Source organism: Pimephales promelas, chromosome 18 (genome assembly GCF_988280905.1).
Source record: "Pimephales promelas chromosome 18, fPimPro1.hap1.1, whole genome shotgun sequence".
NCBI classification, from domain to species: Eukaryota; Metazoa; Chordata; class Actinopteri; order Cypriniformes; family Leuciscidae; genus Pimephales; species Pimephales promelas.
The window spans coordinates 30,334,642-30,357,398 of NC_142786.1; the positions used below are offsets into that span (position 1 = coordinate 30,334,642).

General features: G+C 37.3%; 1 protein-coding gene across 3 annotated transcripts in view; it reads right to left on the reverse strand.

Annotated features, from left to right (window-relative positions):
* The window catches only part of npr1a (natriuretic peptide receptor 1a), a 68,729-nt gene extending 48,299 nt beyond the window's left edge, over window positions 1–20,430 (reverse strand). The window contains exons 1-2 of one of the 3 annotated variants that reach the window (XM_089123392.1): window positions 20,332–20,430; window positions 12,132–12,905 (exon numbers count right to left, since the gene is read on the reverse strand). In XM_089123392.1, coding sequence (XP_088979518.1) covers window positions 12,132–12,876 — 745 coding nt within the window. In that variant the 5' untranslated portion in view covers window positions 12,877–12,905; window positions 20,332–20,430. Of the gene's footprint in view, window positions 1–12,131; window positions 12,906–14,595; window positions 15,197–20,331 lie in introns of those variants that run through there. The other 2 variants (XM_089123391.1, XM_039680847.2) reach the window with 2 other exon arrangements.
* Window positions 20,431–22,757: the final 2,327 nt, after the last annotated feature.

The window sequence follows — 22,757 nt, forward strand, 5'->3', positions numbered from 1 at the left end:
TCAAATGGATTCAGGGCTCGATGCTATTCTGTTGTGATTGTGATTTCCCTAATGGCGACGTCCTGGTGAAAATCCAGTTTAATTATTGACTCAATCAGTACTGAAATTGAAACAAGTCATTGCCAATAGCACACTACATTGTACTTTCTAATAAAAAAACAGTGTGTAACAGTTTTTAATGATAAAAGTTTTTAAAAAATTCGGATATTGCATTATCATTGCATTTTAGTTCGATTGTGCTATATAAAATTTTTAGCATTAAAAACTGTTACACACTGTTTTTTTTTATTAGAAAGTACAATGTAGTGTGCTATAGGCAATGATTTGTTTCAATTTCAGCACTGATTGAGTCAATAATTAAACTGGATTTTCACCAGGACATCGCTTTCATGTAGTGTGAAACTGAAATTTTATAATGAAAAAACAAGTCATTACCTATAGCACACTACATTGTAATTTCTAATAAAAAAAAAAATCAGTGTGTAACCGTTTTTAATGATAAAAGTTTTAAAAAAGGCGGATATTGCATTATTATTGCATTTTAGTTCGATTGTGCTATATAAAATCTTTAGCAGTCCAATCTGAGTTAAGAAAGAGTTAAAAATCATACACATCACACAATACATGTACAACACAGAAGCGTTGCGTAGTTACACTACGTGAACTATCTCGAGGCCCACAGAGAAGGAAAATTAATAGTTGAATAAAATCGTTATTCTTGTTTGTTTCTTGTGCACAAAAAGTATTCTTGTCGCTTGATAAACTAAAAGATGGAGCTACTGTAGTCACTTGGACTATTTTAACAATGTCTTAAAAGTGTCATTAAAGTGGGCCGGCAAGTTTCGATCCCATAGAAGCCTATGGAGGAGTGCAGCTATCAGATTTAATCAAAAATATCTTCATTTGTCTTCCGATGAACGAAAGTCTTACGAGGGTGAGTAAATACTCATTCATTTTGGGGTGAACTAACCCTTTTACATTCAAGGTTTGGGAAAATAAATTCGCCTAATATGCTTTTTTGCGGATATTACCTTTCATGTAGTGTGTAATATAAGCTGTTTGTGAATGGAAAAGGTCTGCAAAATTTCAAATAATCTGCCAAAAGAAAGAACCGACTCTGAAATGCCAAAAACGAGTCGTCGGTATTTCCAGTCTTCCTGCAGATTTAATGAAAAATTAGCACTGGCTGCCCTCAAATGACATCGCCTTTGACTTGCCCTCAAACACTGCAGTTGTAGCTGAAGCCTGCAAGAGTTTAGTTTGTGTTGTCAACATGTCAAGATGATGCTGTGATAGCAAGTCCACTTTGCATACACTTCCAATGTATGATGACTCTGGCTGGAACTGATGCTGTAAATGGTCATCATTACTGTTTGTGTCACTGTATAGCCTACAAATAGCTGAAATTCAAATAAAGTAATGAGTGTTTCTTTTCTGAAATGCGGTGCACAGTGACAGTAAGTGGTATGTTTTTGGAAAGGAGGCATTTTTAGAGACCAGATTCTTGATCAAACTGTTTCAGATACTGTGAGAAAAGAGATGATGCTGCAATGTATGTTGTAAGAAAACTTAATTTTTTTATTTTTTTTATTTTTTTTTTTACCTTGAATGGATGTAAAGTACCTATTGTATGAGACATCCAAAACTTAGGAATCTTTAAAATAGTATAAGGGGGCACTTTAATGCTTTTATGCACCAAGGAGGCCTTTTCAGCTTTCAATTCATCAAGGAACCACAATGTATTGGGGTTTCCACAAAAATATTTAGCACTGTTTTCAGCATAGATAATAATAAATGTTTTTTGAACACCAAATCAGAATATTAGAATGATATCAGAAGGATCATGTGACATTGAAGATTAAAAAAAGACTGCTGAAAAATCCATCATTGCTGGTCATCTGCATAAGGTATGGTTTGCATGCTGGGACCGCATGGGATGCTGGTCTCTGGTTTGCTGGTCACCAGCGTTTCATAAAATGATGTAATAAGTTCTCTTTGTACCCTAAAAATATTTTGGCACAACAGACCTCCCAAATCTGCTGGGAACTATTTGATTTAGGTCTGTTTTTCCTAAATCATATCTAATGCAAGAAGACAGGGCTGGGAATAGTTTACGACTTGACTGACAAAAAAATTACCTCTCATTGTTTTGTTCCGCATTTCTTCTTTTTGTCATTTCACGCTTTCGCCGTTTTCTCGTCAGATTGAGTCACTTCATGTGAATATTTATCTTTTTGCATAGTTATTCTCCTGTAGTCAGATAAAATCAGATTAGAGTAGACCAAAGGTAAAATATTTGAATCAAGGTCTGTAAATCAAACAGACCTGCCATGTATATTGCATCAAAAAAACAAAGAAAAAAACAAAACAAAGATATAAATACCAAACGCAATATTTTTACATCAAGCACTGTCCTCCTCCACAATAATTATGTTCCCAGGCTATAAACAAGCCTTTAAATGCCAACCCTGCTAACCAAATCTTGTATTTATATAAGTCAGCTTTGAAAGATTAATGTTTGGGGAGTATTGTCAGGGTCGTTTTTGATAGCTCCTTATTGGGGCTTTACCAGTCTGAGCGCCAACGTACCAACACTACCCACTCATGAGAAAACACTATACACATGCTTTGCCAAGCACTGACTTCATCTAACATTCAGGCATACACGTTCTGTTCCAATGAGGATTATTATAATTAATTTACCAAATTTAAAACTAACACACATATATACAGTATATATATATATATAAAAAAATAGTTAATTGGTTAAAGTTGTAAGGCAACATTAATTATTTACTTTAAATTTATGTACTAAAATAAATATAATAAAAATGAATAAAAACAAAAATGACAAAAACACAAAAATATGATAAATTATGAACTAAAATTAAACTGAAAAATATAAAAATAATTTTTTTAATATAATATATATATATATATATATATATTTACTGTTCAGAAAAAGAAAGGTCATATAGCTTTAGATAAACACTTAGGTGAGGTGAACTATCACTTTCACAAGCTATGCTACATTATATTACACAGTATTTTGGTTGGACCAAGTCATGCACAGTCCTACTGCCTCAAAAGTAATTTTACATATGAATGCCTTAATTCAGAAATAAAAATGTAAACATTGGCCCAAACTGATGCTTCTCATCCCTCACCAGCTGAGATGTCAATTTTCATCTTCTTAATAAAGTCCTGTCACGGATCCTGATTAAAGAAAATGCTGTGTGACGAGCATGCCCAGGCATGACATATTTAACTGGCTGTTATGAAAACGTGATTGTGTATCCGAAGAGTGTCAGGATTACTTTAAGAGAGAGAGCATATTCATTCGGCCTTTGTCAATGTCCTCTGCTGTCTCACTCTTCCAAGGTGGTTGATGCTCTAATGCCCTGAGAATGTCTTTTATTGCAACCTGTGATGAATAGCTGTCCAATGTCAGACCGTCAGAATGAATGATCCACAAATTCATTTACCGGAAAAGCCTCAAGCTTTCAAGGAAAACAGAAACTTTTGAGTTAATTAAACCTGCTAGGTGGGTGGCTGAGCAATGTCTGACTCCCATGCTACATTCATAATAACTTGCCCTCAAAAGGGAAACCTATCTCACATTCAAAATGGATTTTAATGGATTTCAATTAAAACTTGCCATGCTAAAAGACATGGTCTCGCAGAAAATCTGTTATCTTGATTTTAACTCTAGTCTAAACAAAATGTAATCGTAATGTAATTTCTTTAGGGATGCATGACATATCAGTTAGTTCTCGGATTCGAGATTTTGTACATTTGATTCATCAGTATTGGCGATATTGAAAAATAATCTGTGTATTTTTACATGCTTAACTTTACATGATTAACATTTAAAAATAAAAAATAAATTACAAATTTAATTAAAGGTTATAAATGTAACCTTTAAAATCATAATGAATATTGTGATGCCTATATTCATTTTAAAATGACTGATTGTAGTTTAGTATTTTATATTTATTCAGACAAAAATAATATAGAATTAATTATTTATCAACCATAATATGAAAATAAATCCATCAGCAGTCCATCCCTAATCTTTAATGAGCAAAAAAAATGGTGAACAGTGACATTTCTGGCATTTCTGATAAAGAAAATCTGTTGTTCCGGGAGCTTTTCGGTAATCAGAAGATTCCAGACATAAAGTCGTCAATTTGCCATTGACCCAGGGCTGTTCTTCAAGTGGCATGAGGGGCCAGTCGCTCTGATGAATTGCACCTCCAATCCGATCGGACTGGAACTCTAGATTGTCTGTTTGCACAGAAGGCACATCTACTTTCTGTGAGCCTCCCATGGGTCTTTGGCGGTCTTACATCGACCGGAAATGCCAATGGCTGCTTTCATGTGCCAGTCACCTTGTGTTTACAAACCCGTTCTGTGAAACACTGTGACAATCTCTACTTGTTTCAACAACTGGGCACAATTATAATCAGCTCTTTCTGTCTGTGGAGGCAACAGATGGCCTCTTTTATGGGAAATGACTGAAACCGCAGGCTTTGCCTGATTACTCCTCAAACATGAGTCAGGAACATCCTTGTCAGACTTCATGTATGACAAAGATTATAGGCTAAATGATTGCATGGACAGACCTACTCATTCTTTAGTAGTGCTGTCAAAAGTACCCGTATTACACTACCAAGCTGATACTTAAATTTAAAAAGCAACCAATCTACCAATACCAATCTTTGGTACTCAGCATAGCTGTCAACCCTCCCGTTTTTTCCGGGTTTCTCACGCATTTTATCTCTGTTCCCGCTTTAGTATTTTCCCGTAAAATATCCCATATTTTTACGTTCTGATTATGTGAGACGTATAAGTTTGGAAATATTCGGCTTGATACTCGGATGCAGCGCCGCGCGCGCTGGCCGGAGACACACTGGCTGCGTGCGTCTCAGCTGTGTGGCGTGACCGTTTTTATTGTACTACTGTCTATGGTTTTTATTTCGGCTCCCATGTCAACAGAGCTTGCACACTGCCTGAGTGACACGCGCAAACGCGTGCATGCTAGAAATAGAATCCAGAGATGCCTATTTTTCATGCGACATGCAAGCATGTTGGAAGCGATTCCAGGCAAAAAAAAAAATGTATATGTCAAATTTATACGTCAAAAAATTTCCATTATTTTTGCCTATATATATTTTCATGTCATTTTTTTTAAACAATCCTGGTGTCCACTACAGAGGTCAGAGCATAACATAGTAATAAAATTTCTTTTTTTTCCCCATTTGTTTCTTATGCTCTTAATAATGTAAAAAAAAAAATCCCTTATTTAGGCGATGGATTCTGGGAAATCTCCCTTATTTTCAATGTTCAATGTTGACAGCTATGGTACCCACTGATAGACTGCTCTTAAACACTTAAAGGTTTGTATTTACAATGTCTTTTTGAAGCGTTACAACGTGTCCTGAGGAGATGCAACACCTAGACATGGCATAAAATGTATCTTTTCCATGTTAATCACAGTTTTTGTCCTAACCAACGACAGTGACACGTGATGATTCTATTTTAGAAACGGTTCAACGGTTCTGGAAGACCAATAAGTCTTAGTTAATTTGAAACTATATTCTGTGTTATCTTTTCATCACCCTTTGCCTCGATTCCAGCTCTACACATTGTTTATTATCTAAAACCGTGCATCCTGGGAAAAAAGTACTGAAGATGTTAACATGTATGCTGCAGCTTGTAGATAAATCCACAAGTTTGTCCACAAAACTAGAAGGCTTTGGTGTGTCAAAACGTTGCACTTGTAACACGAGTTTTCTGAGGTGAAATTCAGCCAGTTATTCAGTATACATATACATTTACATCTGGAAGACCATTTAGCTGAATAGCATGCTGCCATCTATTCTGACTGACATAGAGGCTGAACAGAATAGACTCTTAAAACAGATGCACAAAAAGAAACCTTTGCATTTACATACACCAAAAAAAAAACAAAAAACTTCTGTATTGCAAATGTGCCAAGGTGCAAGATTCCTGAACCAAATGGTCACCATCCATATTCATTATATGGAAAAGAGCAGACTGGACATTGTGTTTACTGTTTTGAGCAACATTAGGCTGAGCAGATGTTGCCAGCTCCCTCACAAGAGATGTATTACAGATACAACAGCAGAATGTGTGTGTGACGCAAGACAATGTGTCTGAAGAACGGCATCAACACCTCAACGTATGATGTGCGGATCATCCTGCTGAATGTCACCAACCAACTCAACCCCTCATTAGCAGCTGTGTCTAAATGACTGACAAGAGCTCAGTGTTCCAGCTGGCACAGGCCCTAATGAAAGCCACACGTTCTTTATGAATTACAGTCCAGAGGCTGAGATCTGGAAATGTCAGTTCACACTTATCATGCTGCAGCTGGTGTGGTCTGGCTGTTTTTCTTCGTTTACATCAGAGACCAGAGTCGGGCAGTCGGCAAGGTTCTGTCGGGCTTTTTTATGCGGTGCGTTTCACACGTTGGCTCTCGTCAGCAGCAGTTTGCCAGATTCAGCATGGTGAATCAGCGTTGGGACCGTCCGTAAGAGTGGAAATTGGATGTTCGGTTAGGCCGTGTGTCCACCAAAGTGTTTTTCCACGCGCCTGGCGTATGTTTTCAATTGTTTTCAATGGGAGCGCCGCGGTTTTTAAACGGCATGAGCGTACCGAGGCGCTGAGCGTTTTTTTTCACGCTGAAGCGCCGACCGCCCGGCGTTTTTACTGGTCGCTGGGAGTTGAAAAATGTTCAAATTTGGATAAAACGCAGCGCTCATCACTGTCACTTTTTACCCAGCCGTCCAATCACAGTGGAGGAGGGGCGGGACTAATAACACACCGACCAACTGTCAACATTCAAACTGCTGCGGATATTCTGTATCATAGCAACGAAACACTGTGACAATCTCTCAACGGAAAAAACGCTGCTCTGCCAAAACGCTCTCAAGCGCCCAAAGCACGGCGTCTTCAGCAGAGCGTCTAGCGTTTTCAGCTGGCTAAAAACGCTTTGGTGGACACACGACCTTAAGCTAACGAGCTAACGAATTATAGCGAAAGTAAAGAAAGAGAGAAAGTAGTATAAGTTAAAGGACAACTCCGGCGCAAAATGAACCTTTGGTCTAATAACACATTGGTCCCATGTCAACCGTTCTCTAAAATTTATTTTCATGATAATCGAATGTAAACAGTTTTATCTCAAAAAAATTGTTTAGGGTAAAACGCTAGTAGGGCACAAAGTAATGAAAAATAAAAATCGCTAGTTAATACCATGGTCCCACTTTATATTAAGTGGCTTTAAGTACTATGTACTTGCATCGAAAAATAAGTACAATGTATTATTGTGTGGATGTTGTATTGTAAAACACTTTCGCTGCTATTGAGGTGTGATACGGGTAAGGTTAGGGACAGGTGTGGTGGTATGGGTCGGTTTAAGGGTAGCTTAAGGTATGAGGGGAGGATCAACTTTGTAATACACCATATTACATATGCATTATAATCTTAATATTCTTCAATATTTAATGCATGTTTGAATAAATATGGCAAGCTTTTATGACAGCCACCATTTAAATGTTTGTATTTCATATAATCTTATATTATAAAAATAAATAAAAGTGTAATTTAAGTGTTTGTATAGCTACAAAACAGTTCATTATTACCTTCATTTTAGGCTAATGAAGCATAGTAGGCTACAACTAGACTCCCAGTTTACAGCATTAGTTGAGAGATTTGATTTCCTTGAGAAAATTTGCCATTTATTGGAACTGATATCCAAAACAATCAATATCGAATCGAAATCGAATCGAATTGGGAAATTTGTGTCAATACCCAGCCCTAGTCAATAGTGCTGCAGCAGTTTTTTTTACCACATGTGATAGTCAAGAATGTGTTGTGTGTTTTTATGTTTGGGTGTTGAGGCAGGTAAAAGTATTTCTGTTGTGAGTGGATGGGTGGTAGCTATCTGTGGGTTTGTTAGTTTGGTCCACGTGTGGACGTCTGGTTTACGGGCTTATTTTTATGACAGCTCTGTTCCATGTTAAATGAAAACATACGATTCAGTCGACAGGTGACAGGTCTTGTCACGCCCACTTGTCTTTGTGCATTTGGGCAGATGCTCCCTGTCTCTATGGAAACACCTGGTTCCTGTTCAGTGGAGTTCAATCATGGCGGCCAAGGAGATTGTGCAAGTGTTAGTCCAGCCTAAGTGCCGTGGAGCGCAGCCAATCTCTGAGGTAATTTCTAAATAGACACTCCAGACAGACGTGCACCAACATGTCTGGAAGCAGATTTCCATAGTAAAGAACTTTTTTGTAAAACTTTGTAAAAATGTTATTTATCTACAGTCAGTTTTTATATTCTTACCTATCAACTACTTTGCAGTTTATGTATGAAATCTAATAATAATGAAATCTTTTCATTTACCTAAAATAATTTCTATAAATCATGTAAAAGAATGTCACTCTTTTCTTTGTCACTGAAATTGCTGAAACTGAAAGATGAAAAGTTAGTATTTCCGGTATTGGTGTTTGATGCCAGTATTTTTCCTCTCAGTGTGTTTCTGAGTGACAATTTGTGTTATCTCAGAGAGGGTTGTGCATAGTGTTGTGCAAACTGAGCCTGTTTTGAGCCATGTGTTAAGAGTTGTGCTCAGGTGACTGTTGGTAGTGCAGACTGTAGTTGTGCTCACTGTCGTTTAGCAATGAAAAAAAAAACTGTAATAGGGAACCAAACAAGGAGGGTAATGAGAAAATCAGGTGGGACAAATTAACCAATAACAAGATGGGAGGGGCTAGACACTAGACAAGGGAGCACATGACACAAGAAAACACATGACAAGCCATGTGTTCACAAAAAGAAGACTGTAACACCAAAAAATGACAAACTGGGAATGTCAGAGTCACTAAACATACAATAAACCAGACTGAAGTGACAATTTCAGCAACTGTTCACCAAACAAGCCATGTTGCCATATGGAATAAGCATTTATATCACACTCTCGATACCAGCATGTGAGAAAAAATACATTTGCGACCAGCATTAGTTTGTAATTACAATGACGGAATTTCCACAACCTCCCTCAGGATACTATACTGGTATGTTTCTCTTTTTCATGATCTCTGTTTCTACACATATCGCAGCTTTGATTTAGTAAACAGCGCTCTGGGGGTAAACACGGACACGAAAGGCACAAATTCAGGATGTAATCCAGCTCTTGGACAAAACCATGCTGTTTGAATTAGCTCTACGCCTACTTCTCAGCCAGAGCACTGACGTTCACAATGAGGCTTACCAGCACTGCTGGATAAAATAAACCACCAGGACCGGTCCAAACCTCCAAGCCCATATACTCGTAACATATTACTCTGTGAAGAACACAGAAATCGGCAAAAAAGACAATTCATCCCTGGGAAAAATTCACTCTATTGTCATGAAAATTGTGCTGTGACATTGGCATGCATAACAGGTTTTGTAATGCATGGCATGATGCATGCTGAGAAACTAGGGCTGATTACATTTTGCAATATATTCAGTTTTTTTTTTAATGGTTTTTCTTATGGTAATTATATTACCATTTTAACTTTCACCTAACAACAACATATAAAAGCACCTTTTGCGTGATATAAATATATATAAATGATATAAATGTGCAACAGATGTTACAGATTCACTGGACATGTCATCTTTGAGTGTTAACTTATCTGTAATGCTTTGTGCTTTTTAATAAAAATATGAACAATAATTAATCAAATCAGGTTAAAATTTCTTGTGGATCGATCCAGAATCATTTGAGATCATTGCAACAATGTGAAGAGGACAAAAGAGAAGCAAGTATCTTTTACACTATACCTCTATCAATCTCTTTTTATTCTGTCCCTGAAGAGGAGGCGACCTTGACTATCATGTCTCTTTCACTTGGTGTGTGTCGCCAACATTGAGGCAGCAATTTTCTCAAAGTTATTCTGTTTGCACTCCTCTTCTCATCATTTCTATACATCTCTTTCTCTTTTATGAAATGCTCAAGTGTTTCTATCAACCTCTGCTGGGACACGGGGACAAGGTAGAGTGCTCTTGCATCTCTTGTGTGTTAATAGTTTTCAGAGCTGTGCTTCAGTACTCATTTCTCAGGCCTTCCTGTTTTTGCTCACATGTGTCAGCTCACAGACATACTTGAGTAATAAATCTGTCTATAGGCAAATCTGTTTAGTTATAAACCTGTCAGTCACAGACTCACATTTATGTCAATATTTGCATTAGCAGTCAAATTTAACGTTGTTCTTCTTTTGTTATCTTAGAACATAATTACTGTTTTAGGAGTCTGTACTTTTGTAATTGTAATTTATTATATTAAGCATGTGAAATATCAAATGAATGCTATTTGTTATTTATAATTATTTCATTATTTTTTGTATTAATATTACTATTACTATTTATTTAAACATTTTGAGGGCACACAACTTTATAAAAATACAGGTGACATAGTCAGAAGTGTAAAAACTTTTTTTTTTTTTTTTTTTTACCAGATTTTTATATTCAACTTAATATTCACATTGCACACTCCTTAAGGTCCTTAACTCAATTTGGTAGTGATATCATCGGTATCTACATAGCGCATAGCATCAAATTATTAGCGCATGGCATCAAATTATATATATATATATATATATATATATACACAGTATATTTCAAGTTGTGAGTTCATTATAAACACAAGCATATTCTTGTGAAAAAGCATACTTTTTAAAAGAACTTATTATGGAAAAATATACTTTGAAGAATATACTTAAGTGTGAACTGGATGTAATGTTTTTTTGTAATAATTTAATGCTATGCGCCATGTAGATACCGATGATATCACTACCAAATTGAGTTAAGGATCTATCAGGAGTTTCGTGACAAAACTTGATATTAGCAAGTACGTTTAAGATTTGAAGTACACTTACAAGTGAGCATTCAATATGATTGAGCACACTTCTTTTTCAGAAGAGCATTAAGTACGGACAACTGTTTTACGCTGCTGTGTGCACGAAGCTTTTGAATGTGCTACAATAAATAATGATGACAAAAGCTTCCTCAAATCAATGACATTCATTTCATTTCATTTGAGCAAGAGCTTTTTCTTTTGACCAGTGTGACATTTATCATTAGCCTACTATTTCGACTTGACATCCCTTGGCCACCCATGTCACACTTAACCACGTGTAAATAAAAAAATAATCTAACATGTTCCAATTAAGGCGTCTTGAATGTTAAAATGCCTTTAAAATACAATGTTAAGTCGGTATTTACTCATTTTAATATTAGTAATTCAATCATTTAAGAAATTTTCAAATTTAAAAGTTTAGTTTAGAAGTATCGGTATCGTTATCAGCGATACTGGCCTTAAAATAAAATAATAAAATAAAATAAGTGGTATCGCCCATCCCTACTCCAATGGTTTCCTCTGAAACTTTCTGAAGATGTTGAAGCAGAATCATGTGAACAATTCCAGGATATACTTTTTTTGTCATTGGTTGTTGCGTTAAATCTTACCCAGATACAATAGTGCTCTTTTCTGATTGGGTACTGTGAAGCCCCCTTCTTTTTTTTTCTTTTTTTTTGATTGAGCAGGCTCGACTAATGGTGCGTTCAAGTCCTCCTGGGGAAGTTTGTACGTACGAGGTAGGAAGTCATGTTTACGACGCATTCGGTGCAGGCAATTTGCTTAACTGCGCTGTAAATAAGAAAACCTTAACAATATCACTGCATAATATTTAAGTATTGTGGTATTTTGCCATGTTTCTCAGTGACATGCCCACAACTCGGAAAGATTGGGGTTTAAAGAAAATCCCGAGATCCCCACTGGTATTTACGAAATTGTGGTGGCGTCCAAGTGCGTTCAATAAATACGATCTATACGAGATGACTTGGACGCACCATAAGAACTCCAGGGGTGACGTGCTTGATTCCTGCCGGTTGCATAGTGAGAGTGGCGCGGCCAGATACATTTTGGGTGCTGCAGGCATAGTAAATAAATATTATAAATATTTTTTCCGCGTGAGAAATACAATGTGTAGCGGGAGTGCGTAACAAAAGACAGAAATGAGTGACTCTCAATGCGTGACACTTGAGAGCCCTGCACTTACCGCGAGCTTTATGGTTGATGTCCCGGACAAACTCATCATAACGGATTTCATCATTCGGATTAAACACCACGTCTTCTACTGTGATGTTGTCTTTATTCATCTCTAAGTACGGCCCCTCCACGGCAAAGTAGCATGGCCGGTCATCTTTCTTATTATCGCTATACAGGAGCATGGCGTGTTTGTGCCAGCCGAAATGATGGTGCATCCTGAGCACAAACTCACCCAACTTCTGGTGGGTAGGACCAATGTTGGTGATGGACGAGTACAACTCAAAACCAAGCGCCCTTGCCCCACCTGTGATCATCGGAACCTCCCAATGCGTGGTGAAGCGGGCCACGGGTGAGGACGAGTAGTCACAACCAGGCCCGATGAAAGCCCAAGGGTCATATGAAAACTTTAGGTCCACGGCCACAAGAGGAGCCACTGAATCCGAACATAGTCCATCTTTGTTTTCGCTGCTATTGAAGACCAATTGTAGATGGTAGCCAGGCAGAAGGTTGGGGTCAGAATTCACCTTGTTCAGGGCCCAAGACAAGGCAGGGCCCACCCGGGGCCATGCCCAGGGGTACATTGTGTTTTGCAGAGGTAGAATGACTGCCAAGGTAATGTTCTTTTGAGGTGGATTGGGACTGAGAGACTGGGGTTGGTTTTGAGGGAGGGACTCCAGTTCAACCACTCCAAATGACACACCACTCAGCAGAATTAGAAGAGTTAGCCTCCTTGGCCCCATCCGGAATGCGTTCATTCTCAAATTGAATAGCAAGGACTAAGACTCTGAAAACATCAAGACATAAGACACATTTGAGATGTACTTTCTGCACAACAAAGTTCACAAAGTTACTTGGGTAACACTTTACGGTAAGCAGGGTTGGGTATCGAGAATCGAGTATCGATTGGAACCGGGACTAACTTTTCGTTTTTCCTGGAATCGTTCAAAAGTTAAAATTGTGATTCCTAGTTTCGATATTCACAGTCTGCCGAGCAGAAGAAGAAACCGCTGAACAACACCAACGAAGAAGCGTCTACCGGAAGTGTTGGCTAAACTTTTTTGACCCTGCCTCTTAAAAGAATCGGAATCGAGAATCGTTAGGAACCGGAATCGAAACAAGGAATCGGAATCAGAATCATTCAAATTCAAACGATACCCAACCCTAACGGTAAGGGTACATGAATTATCATGAATTCATGTATAAATCAATGCATGAATTATGCATTCATTCATGCATTATTTCTCATGAATCATCAGGAACTAACACAAGTTCAACGTTTTTTATTCATGATTTCAAGAATGAACAACACCTTAATTAAAACATTAACTAAGATATGCACATCACCATGTATTATGATTTAATACGCATGATCATGATGTTTTCTTTGTTCTTTGTCTAGGTCAGTGACCTAGTCACCACTTTATTTAAGGGGCCACACACATGATGAAGTCATTAATAGATTAATGCTTAGTTAATAATGACTATTGGACAGACACCATAATAGACCAATCACAGCTCATAGCACACAAATTCTGTAAATTAAATACAGAAGTCCTCATTAACTAAGCATTATCTATCAATGACTTCATCATGTGTGTGGCCCCTTAACTAAAGTGGTGACTAGGTCCTTTGAAACACTGATGAACAATGTAAGGTGGCATAACTGTGAACGAAGAAAACATCATGATCATGCGTAATAAATCATAATTCATGATGATGTGCTCGTCTTAGTTAATGTTTTTATTAAGGTGTTGTTCATTCATGAAGTCATGAATGAAAAACGTTGAACTTGTGTTAGTTCCTGATCATTCATGAGATATGAATGCATGATTCATGCATTAACTTATGAAGTCATGATAATTCATGTACCCTTACCGTATGAAATGAGAAAAGAAAATATCATACTACTTAAAATGTCTACTTAAACAAAAAGTAGAATGTGATCATATGAAAAATAACTGTTCTATAATGGCATCACCATCCATAATTGACAAAATCCATAGAATCATTTCGATAACAAAATGTTCTTTCTTTATATAGTACAAAAAGTTTCTTCAGATCATTAAACATTTATTTGCACTAAGAAAAATGTAGTTCTTTTAAAAAACTGTTCACTGAAAGGTTCTTTTTGGAGGACCCAAAGTGGTAATGGCATACTGCGAAGGAAAAAAAAAATCACCTTTTGAAAACTATATTTTTTAGAGGGTACCGTTAATTAAACATATTATATAATTACATTCTTCCTAATTGAGAAGACTATCATATAATAATAGTTATTTAATTATAATAGCCAAATAATATATTTCACAGGGGAAGTTCTCAACCACATTCGCACTTGGTGTTCGAAAACAATAAAACTGAACCATGGGGTTTGGAGACGCGTTCATAACGTTAATATATAACACACTTTTAAATAAAGCTTTACTGAATAGACTAAACATAGTGGGCTACAATTAATTTAATTGATATATTACCACAGATTAGGACGTCTTTTGGAATCACCACTTGCAAATCTGCCGTTAAAATCCGTGTCTCGTGGAGGCAAAACTGTTCCCTCGGAGAAAACGCGTCGATTATTGCAGCTCAAACCGACTTATTCAACTTACAGGAGTGAAACTTTGGTCTCTTGACCTCTCTATAGAAACCACCATGATTTCTCGAGCCCCCCTCTTTCTCCAAATGCGCTGAGGAAACGTGATTCGCAAAGAGGAAATCTTCTCGTTGCGCCTGTGAATTTCTTGGAAACTTTGTTAATGAGTATTGACGCTTCTGTAGTTAAAAATTGTTCACCGTGTCCTCTTCTCCTTGATGTTTTCCCGACTGAAGAATATATGTAAATCTCAGCGGGTTTGGATTTAATTCAGAATGCGCACGATAGCACACACGACACAAAAAGTCAAAGTAAAAACCGCCTTCAAATCTGCGTTCACAAAACTCGAATGATAAACTCAGAAGAAGATTCAGTACTACAAAACGCAAGGTGCGCGTTTATTGTGAGGCACACACTCTGTGTTTGAAGGCTATCCTCCCACATCATCATCCAGTGAGTGACGGGCCAGTCAATGCGATGTATAGCTCAAGGTGGGAGGAGGAGAGAAGTGAGAAAGGGAATGACACAGTGTGCTAGTCTAAAGACAGGCGGGAGAGGAAGAGGAGGAGAGAGAGAGAGAGATGTAGAAAAAAATGTTTACAGCACTGTTGCACAGCCATGTGGCACCAGATAGATAGATAAATAGTTTTTAAATATATATATATATATATATATATATATATATATATATATATATATATATTGATTGATTGTGGACATTTGTGACTCAGCTAATGTGAATTAATTATTTGTTTAGGTATTATATAGCCGCTTGACGTATTTGCTGTATAGCTACAAGATCACTGTGCCCCACACAGGATGAACATCTACTTTATCATTGTGCAACAATGACCTGACCTTTTGCATGGGAATACACAGGAAAAACAGGTCGCTGGAGAGATGAGAAGGCAGGACTCGCTCTGTGGTCCCTGCCACTGTGTGAGCGTTTGGTGTGAGGTGAGGTGGGGTCCATCTGGACCTCCGGCATTTTAATCACATGGCTTTCTTCCTCCTCATTGTTCCAGTTTTTTCGCCCACTTCCTCCCAATTAAAACATTCTATTTTTGTGCAGTCCATTACACTTTTATTGGCTTTTCCTCCGCTCTGTTTCTGTTCTCCGTTTGGCTTTCTGCGGGAGGGTCTCGTCTTGTGTCGTCCTCGTCAGCCCTCACCCTGACAAAACAACTTTCAGATCAATAAAGCTTAGGGAGGACCTCGGCTGTTGGCTTCCCGTACGCAGAGCGTGACGGGAAAGACATGCTGCGCGCCAGGCCAGCACCTCCCGGTTATGGTTGGTCGTAAATAAGAAGCGTAGAGTGGGCTGATAAACTGTGTTCCCCTTTCTCTTTCCCTGCCTCCAAGAGGGCCAATGTGTTACATTTTTGAAATGTCTGCCAATGACCCAGCACAACAACTGCCCTTCCATTCATTCTCCAATTCCCTATGCTGCTTATCTGAACCCCCTTTGCACCTTTGACCTCATCCGGTCAACCGCGCACACACACCAGTGGCTACGGTTTTCAAAACAGGATATGTTGCACCCTTACTCACTATGTAACTCGCTTTTTCTCTGACAATGCTGAATACAGCATACTACCACGTCACTCTACCTATTTCTGCTGTGTGCAGTAGGCTATAATAATTTTCCTTATGCACAAAATACCCAGACTCATTGCATCCCACAATCCAATGCGCTCAATCTGGACTTTCTTTTCCTCATGACAAATGAACGGAAGTTTAGCAGCAAAATTAATGTATTTCTTGACTCGTTATTTGATCAGACCACCAGGAGTTATGACATTTTGTGATTGATTTAAATTTCTAAATGTACATCACTGTAAAAAATAAACCGTATATTTTACGGTAAAAAAACAGCAGCTGTGGTTGCCAGAACTTTACCGTTAAAAATACGGTAGGATGGTTTTACGGACTTCACTTAAAATTTACAGTAATAAACCGTATTTAGTTTTCTGCTAAAATGTGGATTTACCAACTTATTGATATATTGATATCTGTTTTAGACCATTGTAATACACCGACAACCAACAATCATCACAGCAGTGATGCGAGTTAAATGAGCAATCACAGCTCATCACAAGTGAATATTTGTATAAAGCAATACTTATTTAAAGAAGCTGCACAATGTCATTCACACAAACATTAAGCACCACACTGTAAAAAAATATTGTTGGTTTAACTTAAAAAAGTAAGTAACCTGGGTTGCCTTAAAATTTTAAGTTGATTGAACTGGAAAAAGTGAGTTAATACAATGAAGTAGATTAATTTGACCATCAGAAACTCAAAATAATAAGTTATCTCAACTAAATAAATTATTATAAAGTTGATTTGACAAAAGAAAATATGTTGTGATAACAAATCTTGAAAATATTTTTACAGTGCATCATGGATTAAAAAAATGCAATGAACATTAATTTAACAACATTAAATGTAACATATATAACCCTAATGTACATAACTGATTAGAAAAAAAACAATAAAACTACGAGGAACCATAATTATTTCAACAAAAATACATAAAATGTGAAGTGTCACACAGGGAATTGTGGGAATGGCAATTTACGGTTTTTCACTGTAAATTATACAATGATTTGTTCTTTTTCACTTTCAAAAAACTGTAAATTTAACGGTATTTTGCTGTCAAATTAAATCACAGTTATTTACTGTGTATATACGGAAACTTTCTTTGCACTGTAGCATTTTTACAGTATTTTACCGTTAAAATCACGGTTATTGGATTTCTGGTGAAAGGATAAGCTCATTATTTATACAATTTTCATGGTAATTAATTCTAGATAGATGCAGTATATACTGTGGCATTTTAGAACATAGTCTCTCTCTTTTCAGCATCTCCTGGTTTGTTATTACGGGTAACCTCCTCTCATCTCTTCCTTCTCCTCCCTCTCCTACGTCCTTCCGTATATTACTCACACAAACTTAGAGTTCAACCTCCAATAAATCCTCCACATTCAAAGCTCTCTTCTCTGTTGCACACAAACGCAAACAAGTAAGCTTTACCATGTCTGATTACAGACATATCACTATATGGTAGAAACGGAGCAGCCTACACACATTCCTGTGCGCGCAAAAATACGCACAAACTGTTCTTGCTTGTTTTGTTTTGGTCTGAATTCTTCCACAGGCTAATGAAACTGCTTCCTCCCTCTGTGTTTCCAGGATGTTTGATGTTTGGAGTGATCTCTCATCCTTTTTTGTGGTCTTTGGCCAATGGCCCCTGCCCTTTAAACCTCACTATGTGGCGCGAGGAGGTCCAGAATCACGGCACGGAAAAGAAAAAGGAGGACCTTGCCTTAGTGTGAGACTGTGTGAAGTGTCCTGATCTTAATAGCTGTGTAAACATTTCATTTTTATCTCATCTCTTGTCTGAATCAAAAAGTGGTCTGTTGCTTTACCTCAGCACAGATAAGTCAGCCGCACTAGTGACGCTTTGCATCTGCACAGCAGTGACTTCCTGTAAGTGGGAGGAAACTCTCGACTCCCTCTCCCTCTTCCTAATGCACTTTCTTGCTCGGTTTCCCTTCAAATCATCTTTACTAGTGCTCCTTTATTGAAATAATACAATGATTTTTGTGTGGAAAAAAAATCCTCTCTGATCCCCTGGTTGTTTTACACTACAGATTTGGTATTTGGTGGGCTAACCGTCATGTTCACACATTGTTATTTTGCTGCTTTGGTAGGAGATCATTAGACAGAAGTGGTGCAAGTGCACTTTGGGAAGGGATGTCAGCAGTATTTGGTATAGTCTGACTCACACTACGCATACACAAAAATAACCTGTGGCCTCTTTAACAGCACAAGTCCAACTCATACTCAAGATTCCCATGGCAACTATTATCAGCCAGTTGCCTTGTAACAAACCAGAAGTGATCAGTCGAATGATAATATCAATAAAAACAACTACCACCACAAAAAAAACAAAAAAAAAACTAGATGCATTTTGTAAGAGCGCTTGCAAATAGCTGACATAATGCGAATTGATTGTGAGCGGTTGCCAGGGAATTGCTATGCCGTTGCTAGGGTGGCCCACCCCCAAATCTCTATGATATTCTGGTCTCTACTGTAGATATGACTCAGATTCCCTCCTTTACTTTAAGACTAAATAAATTTAGTCTTCTTGTCATTTAGCTCCAGGACATCATGATACAACTGATTTTATGTTGAAAAGAAAACTAATGAATTGTGGCTGTCTAACTTTCACTTAATCTCAATTAACTACATGATGATGTGATAAATAACCTTGGTCAAACCTAATTTGAAGAAAGAACATGCACAAAGCTAATTCAAGTGAATTGAGATTACATTCCTGTGAAACAAAACTACCACAGTTTGTTAAGGATACGGTCATCAATTGCAACTCATAGTGATTTAGAGAATCAGCTCCATGTTGCTGTACATGACCTCAGCGACCCACATATCCTTTCTATTAGTGAATAACCGGAAGGCAAGTAAGATACCTCTTTCTTATCATTGAGGATGTCTGACTACTATTTTACCATTGTTTTATCAGCCCTGAAGAGTTGCTGGAAATCGGCGGACATCATACATCTGTCAAAAATGATCCACTGGAAATGTTCTGTATCATTGCTCTTCACTTATCAATAACTCTACCACAATTAATGTTGAGTTTTACCAAAATATGTTCAATTAATCTACTGTATTTATAGGGCATGCTAGGCAAATCTTAAAAGGTTTTAAGAGGCTAATATAAGATAATTTATAAATGACTTAATCACAATGCACCGAAATTATACTTCCCCTGTCCATGTTGGCATGATGTAAATCCCGTCAACAGCGAATGTCTGTGATTGGAGGACTTAAAAAAAAATGTCCGGCTGCATTAACGGTCAATAGAGTACAGCCTAATTGGAAAGGATTGCAAATTCAAATGGTGTTTCAAAATCAAATACAATTCGTGTCTTTATTAATTACTGGGAAATTAACTACTGAAATATCTTTCTCAAGTAATTGTAAAAATCTTGAGAGTGAACGTAAAGTTTCTCAATGTAATGTAGAAACCATAGAAAACAAAATATGTCAACATGTAAAACCCACGCACTGAGCTATTGGAGTGTAAAATAGAACAACAGTGACCGCCTCAGAAAAAAGGCCAACCACATGCAATCAGGAAGGATGTAATTTTACCTGCTGACAAAATGGTCATTGCCATTACCTGCTATTGTCATTGGTCAGCATTATGCTGACAAAGAAGGCAGTTAAGCAACTCAATTTGATTCCTTGGTCCAATAATACAGTTTAGCCAGAATAGAGGACAAGGCAGAAAATGGATTCTTTAGACTGTCAGGACAAAATAGAGGAAGTCTTTTTTGCAAACCTTTAACTACTAATACAACAGTTTGTGGTTTCCAAATATATTACTTGCACACATTTTGTGGGATTTTCACATTGATTTATAATAAATAAACACTGTACAGTATAGGTGGACTTGCACTATACTTGGACAACACATTAAACAACCGGCGGGTTAAAGATCTCTGCTAGTTGCACACGTCACCAAGCATGGGTCACAAAACAAATATTGACGTTAAAGGGATAGTTCACTTTGAAATAAATTTTAGCTTACCTCAAGTGGATACAAGATGTAGGTGTCGTTCGTTGTTTCCACAGTATTTTCAATGTTGATATTTTTCGGTCAAACCATTGATGTCTGTCAGTCATATAATGCAGGTTTCGGGGGTCCTCCCTGTTTTGACGTCAAAGAGAAGTCAAAATTAAACATGATTGAATGAATCGTAAATGTAAGTACACATTGATGGCCTAAGACACGAAATGAGTGGTATGTGTGAGAAAACGAACAGTATTTATATCGTTTTTACCTCGTGCTACCACAGCCATGTCCAACTGATCTGAAGGCACGGGCGGCGCGTCGGTCTGCACATGCACCGGAAGTGATCGCTTTGCGTGTGTACAGAGATTTCGGAAGTGTTACCTTTCACTAAACATATTTAGATATACAGGAAATCGCAATGGAAGACGATGTTTAGTGAAAGGTAAAACTTCCGAAATCTCTGTGTAAACAATGAGTGACGTACACGCGCAAGCGATCATTTCCACAAAAAATGTATTTCAAAGTGAACTATCCCTTTAAAGAGTTTATCAATTGTCACCATTACAAACATGCCTATTTTCCTCATTATACGAGGACATAACATGAGCATTGCCAGCTTCCATTACACAGACTCTCTCATGGAAAACTCCTCACTCATCAGTTTCATTTGTATGATGAGGTAAGAACAATTTTTATGGATTCATAGTTCATTCATAGTAGAACACCTTTATGATTTCAGCTTCAGCAGGCTCACATTTTCAGTTACTTGGTCTTAGCGGTCACCATACTGCATGGTCTACAAACCAGAAGCCACAAAGACAAAAAGACAAGGCTGGTGATGACTCCTTTAAAACTGTCTGAAATTCTTTCAATAATGAGAATCAGCTGCTGTAGTCCTGCTATCATCACCTATTTGAAAATGCGACTGCAGAACTTCCTCCATAGTCTGTATCCCTGCTCAGTGGGATACAGAATCACTTTGCATGTCATTGTGGGTCTGAGTTCCCGATAACCACGGCTTTACGAAATCCTCCAATATGGATATAAAAGCAGCCTCTGTGAGATGATTAGGTGGTTGCTAGAGTGACATTTCCATCTGCCAACCCATACCTTCAGACATCATTATTCCCACAAGTGGCACCGCAGAAAAAAAGCAGTGGAAATGGCTTAGCTGCTCAGTTTTGGAACTTGAACTGAACTCTGGACTATACTGAGAGCAATATTTTCTTTGCAATCTTTTTTTTTGAAAACAAAACTGTGATATTGAATACCTTTGAGCAATGTAAATAACTTTCAAATATTACCAGTTACACTGTCACACATACTGAAATACAGAGCATAGCTAGCAATGCCAAGTGGTTTGATTCCCAAACAATGTGAACTTATAAAATGTGTAGCTTGAATGCAATGGATAAAAGTGTAAGTCTCTGCCAAATCCACAAATGTAAATATTTGGATTTTAGTGATATGGCATGGTGGATATAGTTTGTCATGAGAAGAAGAACGTATGAAATTTCAAGTGTATTGGTGGTTCAAATGGGCCGGCAGAACTGAGCTTTCAAAAGAAAAGAAACCTGTTGCTAGGCAGCCATGCCACATTCCATAACTGAGATGAATAGATGTTGCCACATGCAGAACTTGTATACTTTCATTTTTTATTTACTAGCAAAATGTAAAAATCTTTGTCTTTAGTCCAGATATTCTCAAACTTTGATCACAAAATATTAATGTCTTACAAGTCACCATCAATGATCAAGCATTGTCAAATATAAATCTATTTGAGTACAAGCTTAGCCTTCTACTATATCATTTTTTATACATTTTAAGGCCCCTAAATGATTAACACGATTGCTGAAATACATGTTGCACACAATTTACCGAATCCCCTCTGTCGCCTGATTGATAGATTATAATTTTTTTAGTTTGCCCCCCTTCGAGTTTTCGCTGTGAAATCTTTAATGTTTCTCATAAACTAAACATAAGAACAACTTTTATATTGTGAGTAATATTTCAAGATGAACATTTACTGGACTGAAGCAACTTGATTTACTTGATTTTCCATGCCTGAAAAAAAAAGTATCAGGTATAATGCAACAGGCTTTTGAGGAATGTAATTTTTATATTGTATTGCATTGTCATTTTGTATTGTCAATCAAATGATCAGCTGAAAGCGGTGTCAAATAAATATCTGATAGGTCTACACATAGGTCTACATCAAGTTATATCGTAGTTCAAATTGTCTGGCAATGAGTAGAGTAGGCTATTTTAGAATTACTGTATCATGATGATAACATCAATATTTATTGAGTCAATATGATGGATAAAATTGTTTTGTAGTTGCGAGTACACGAGTACAGTCCTATGCATTGATTCTTGCCTCACTAAATGCCGCAAAGTGTCCTCCTTTTTGGTGTTATGGAAATGGCAGACAGCAATCTCTG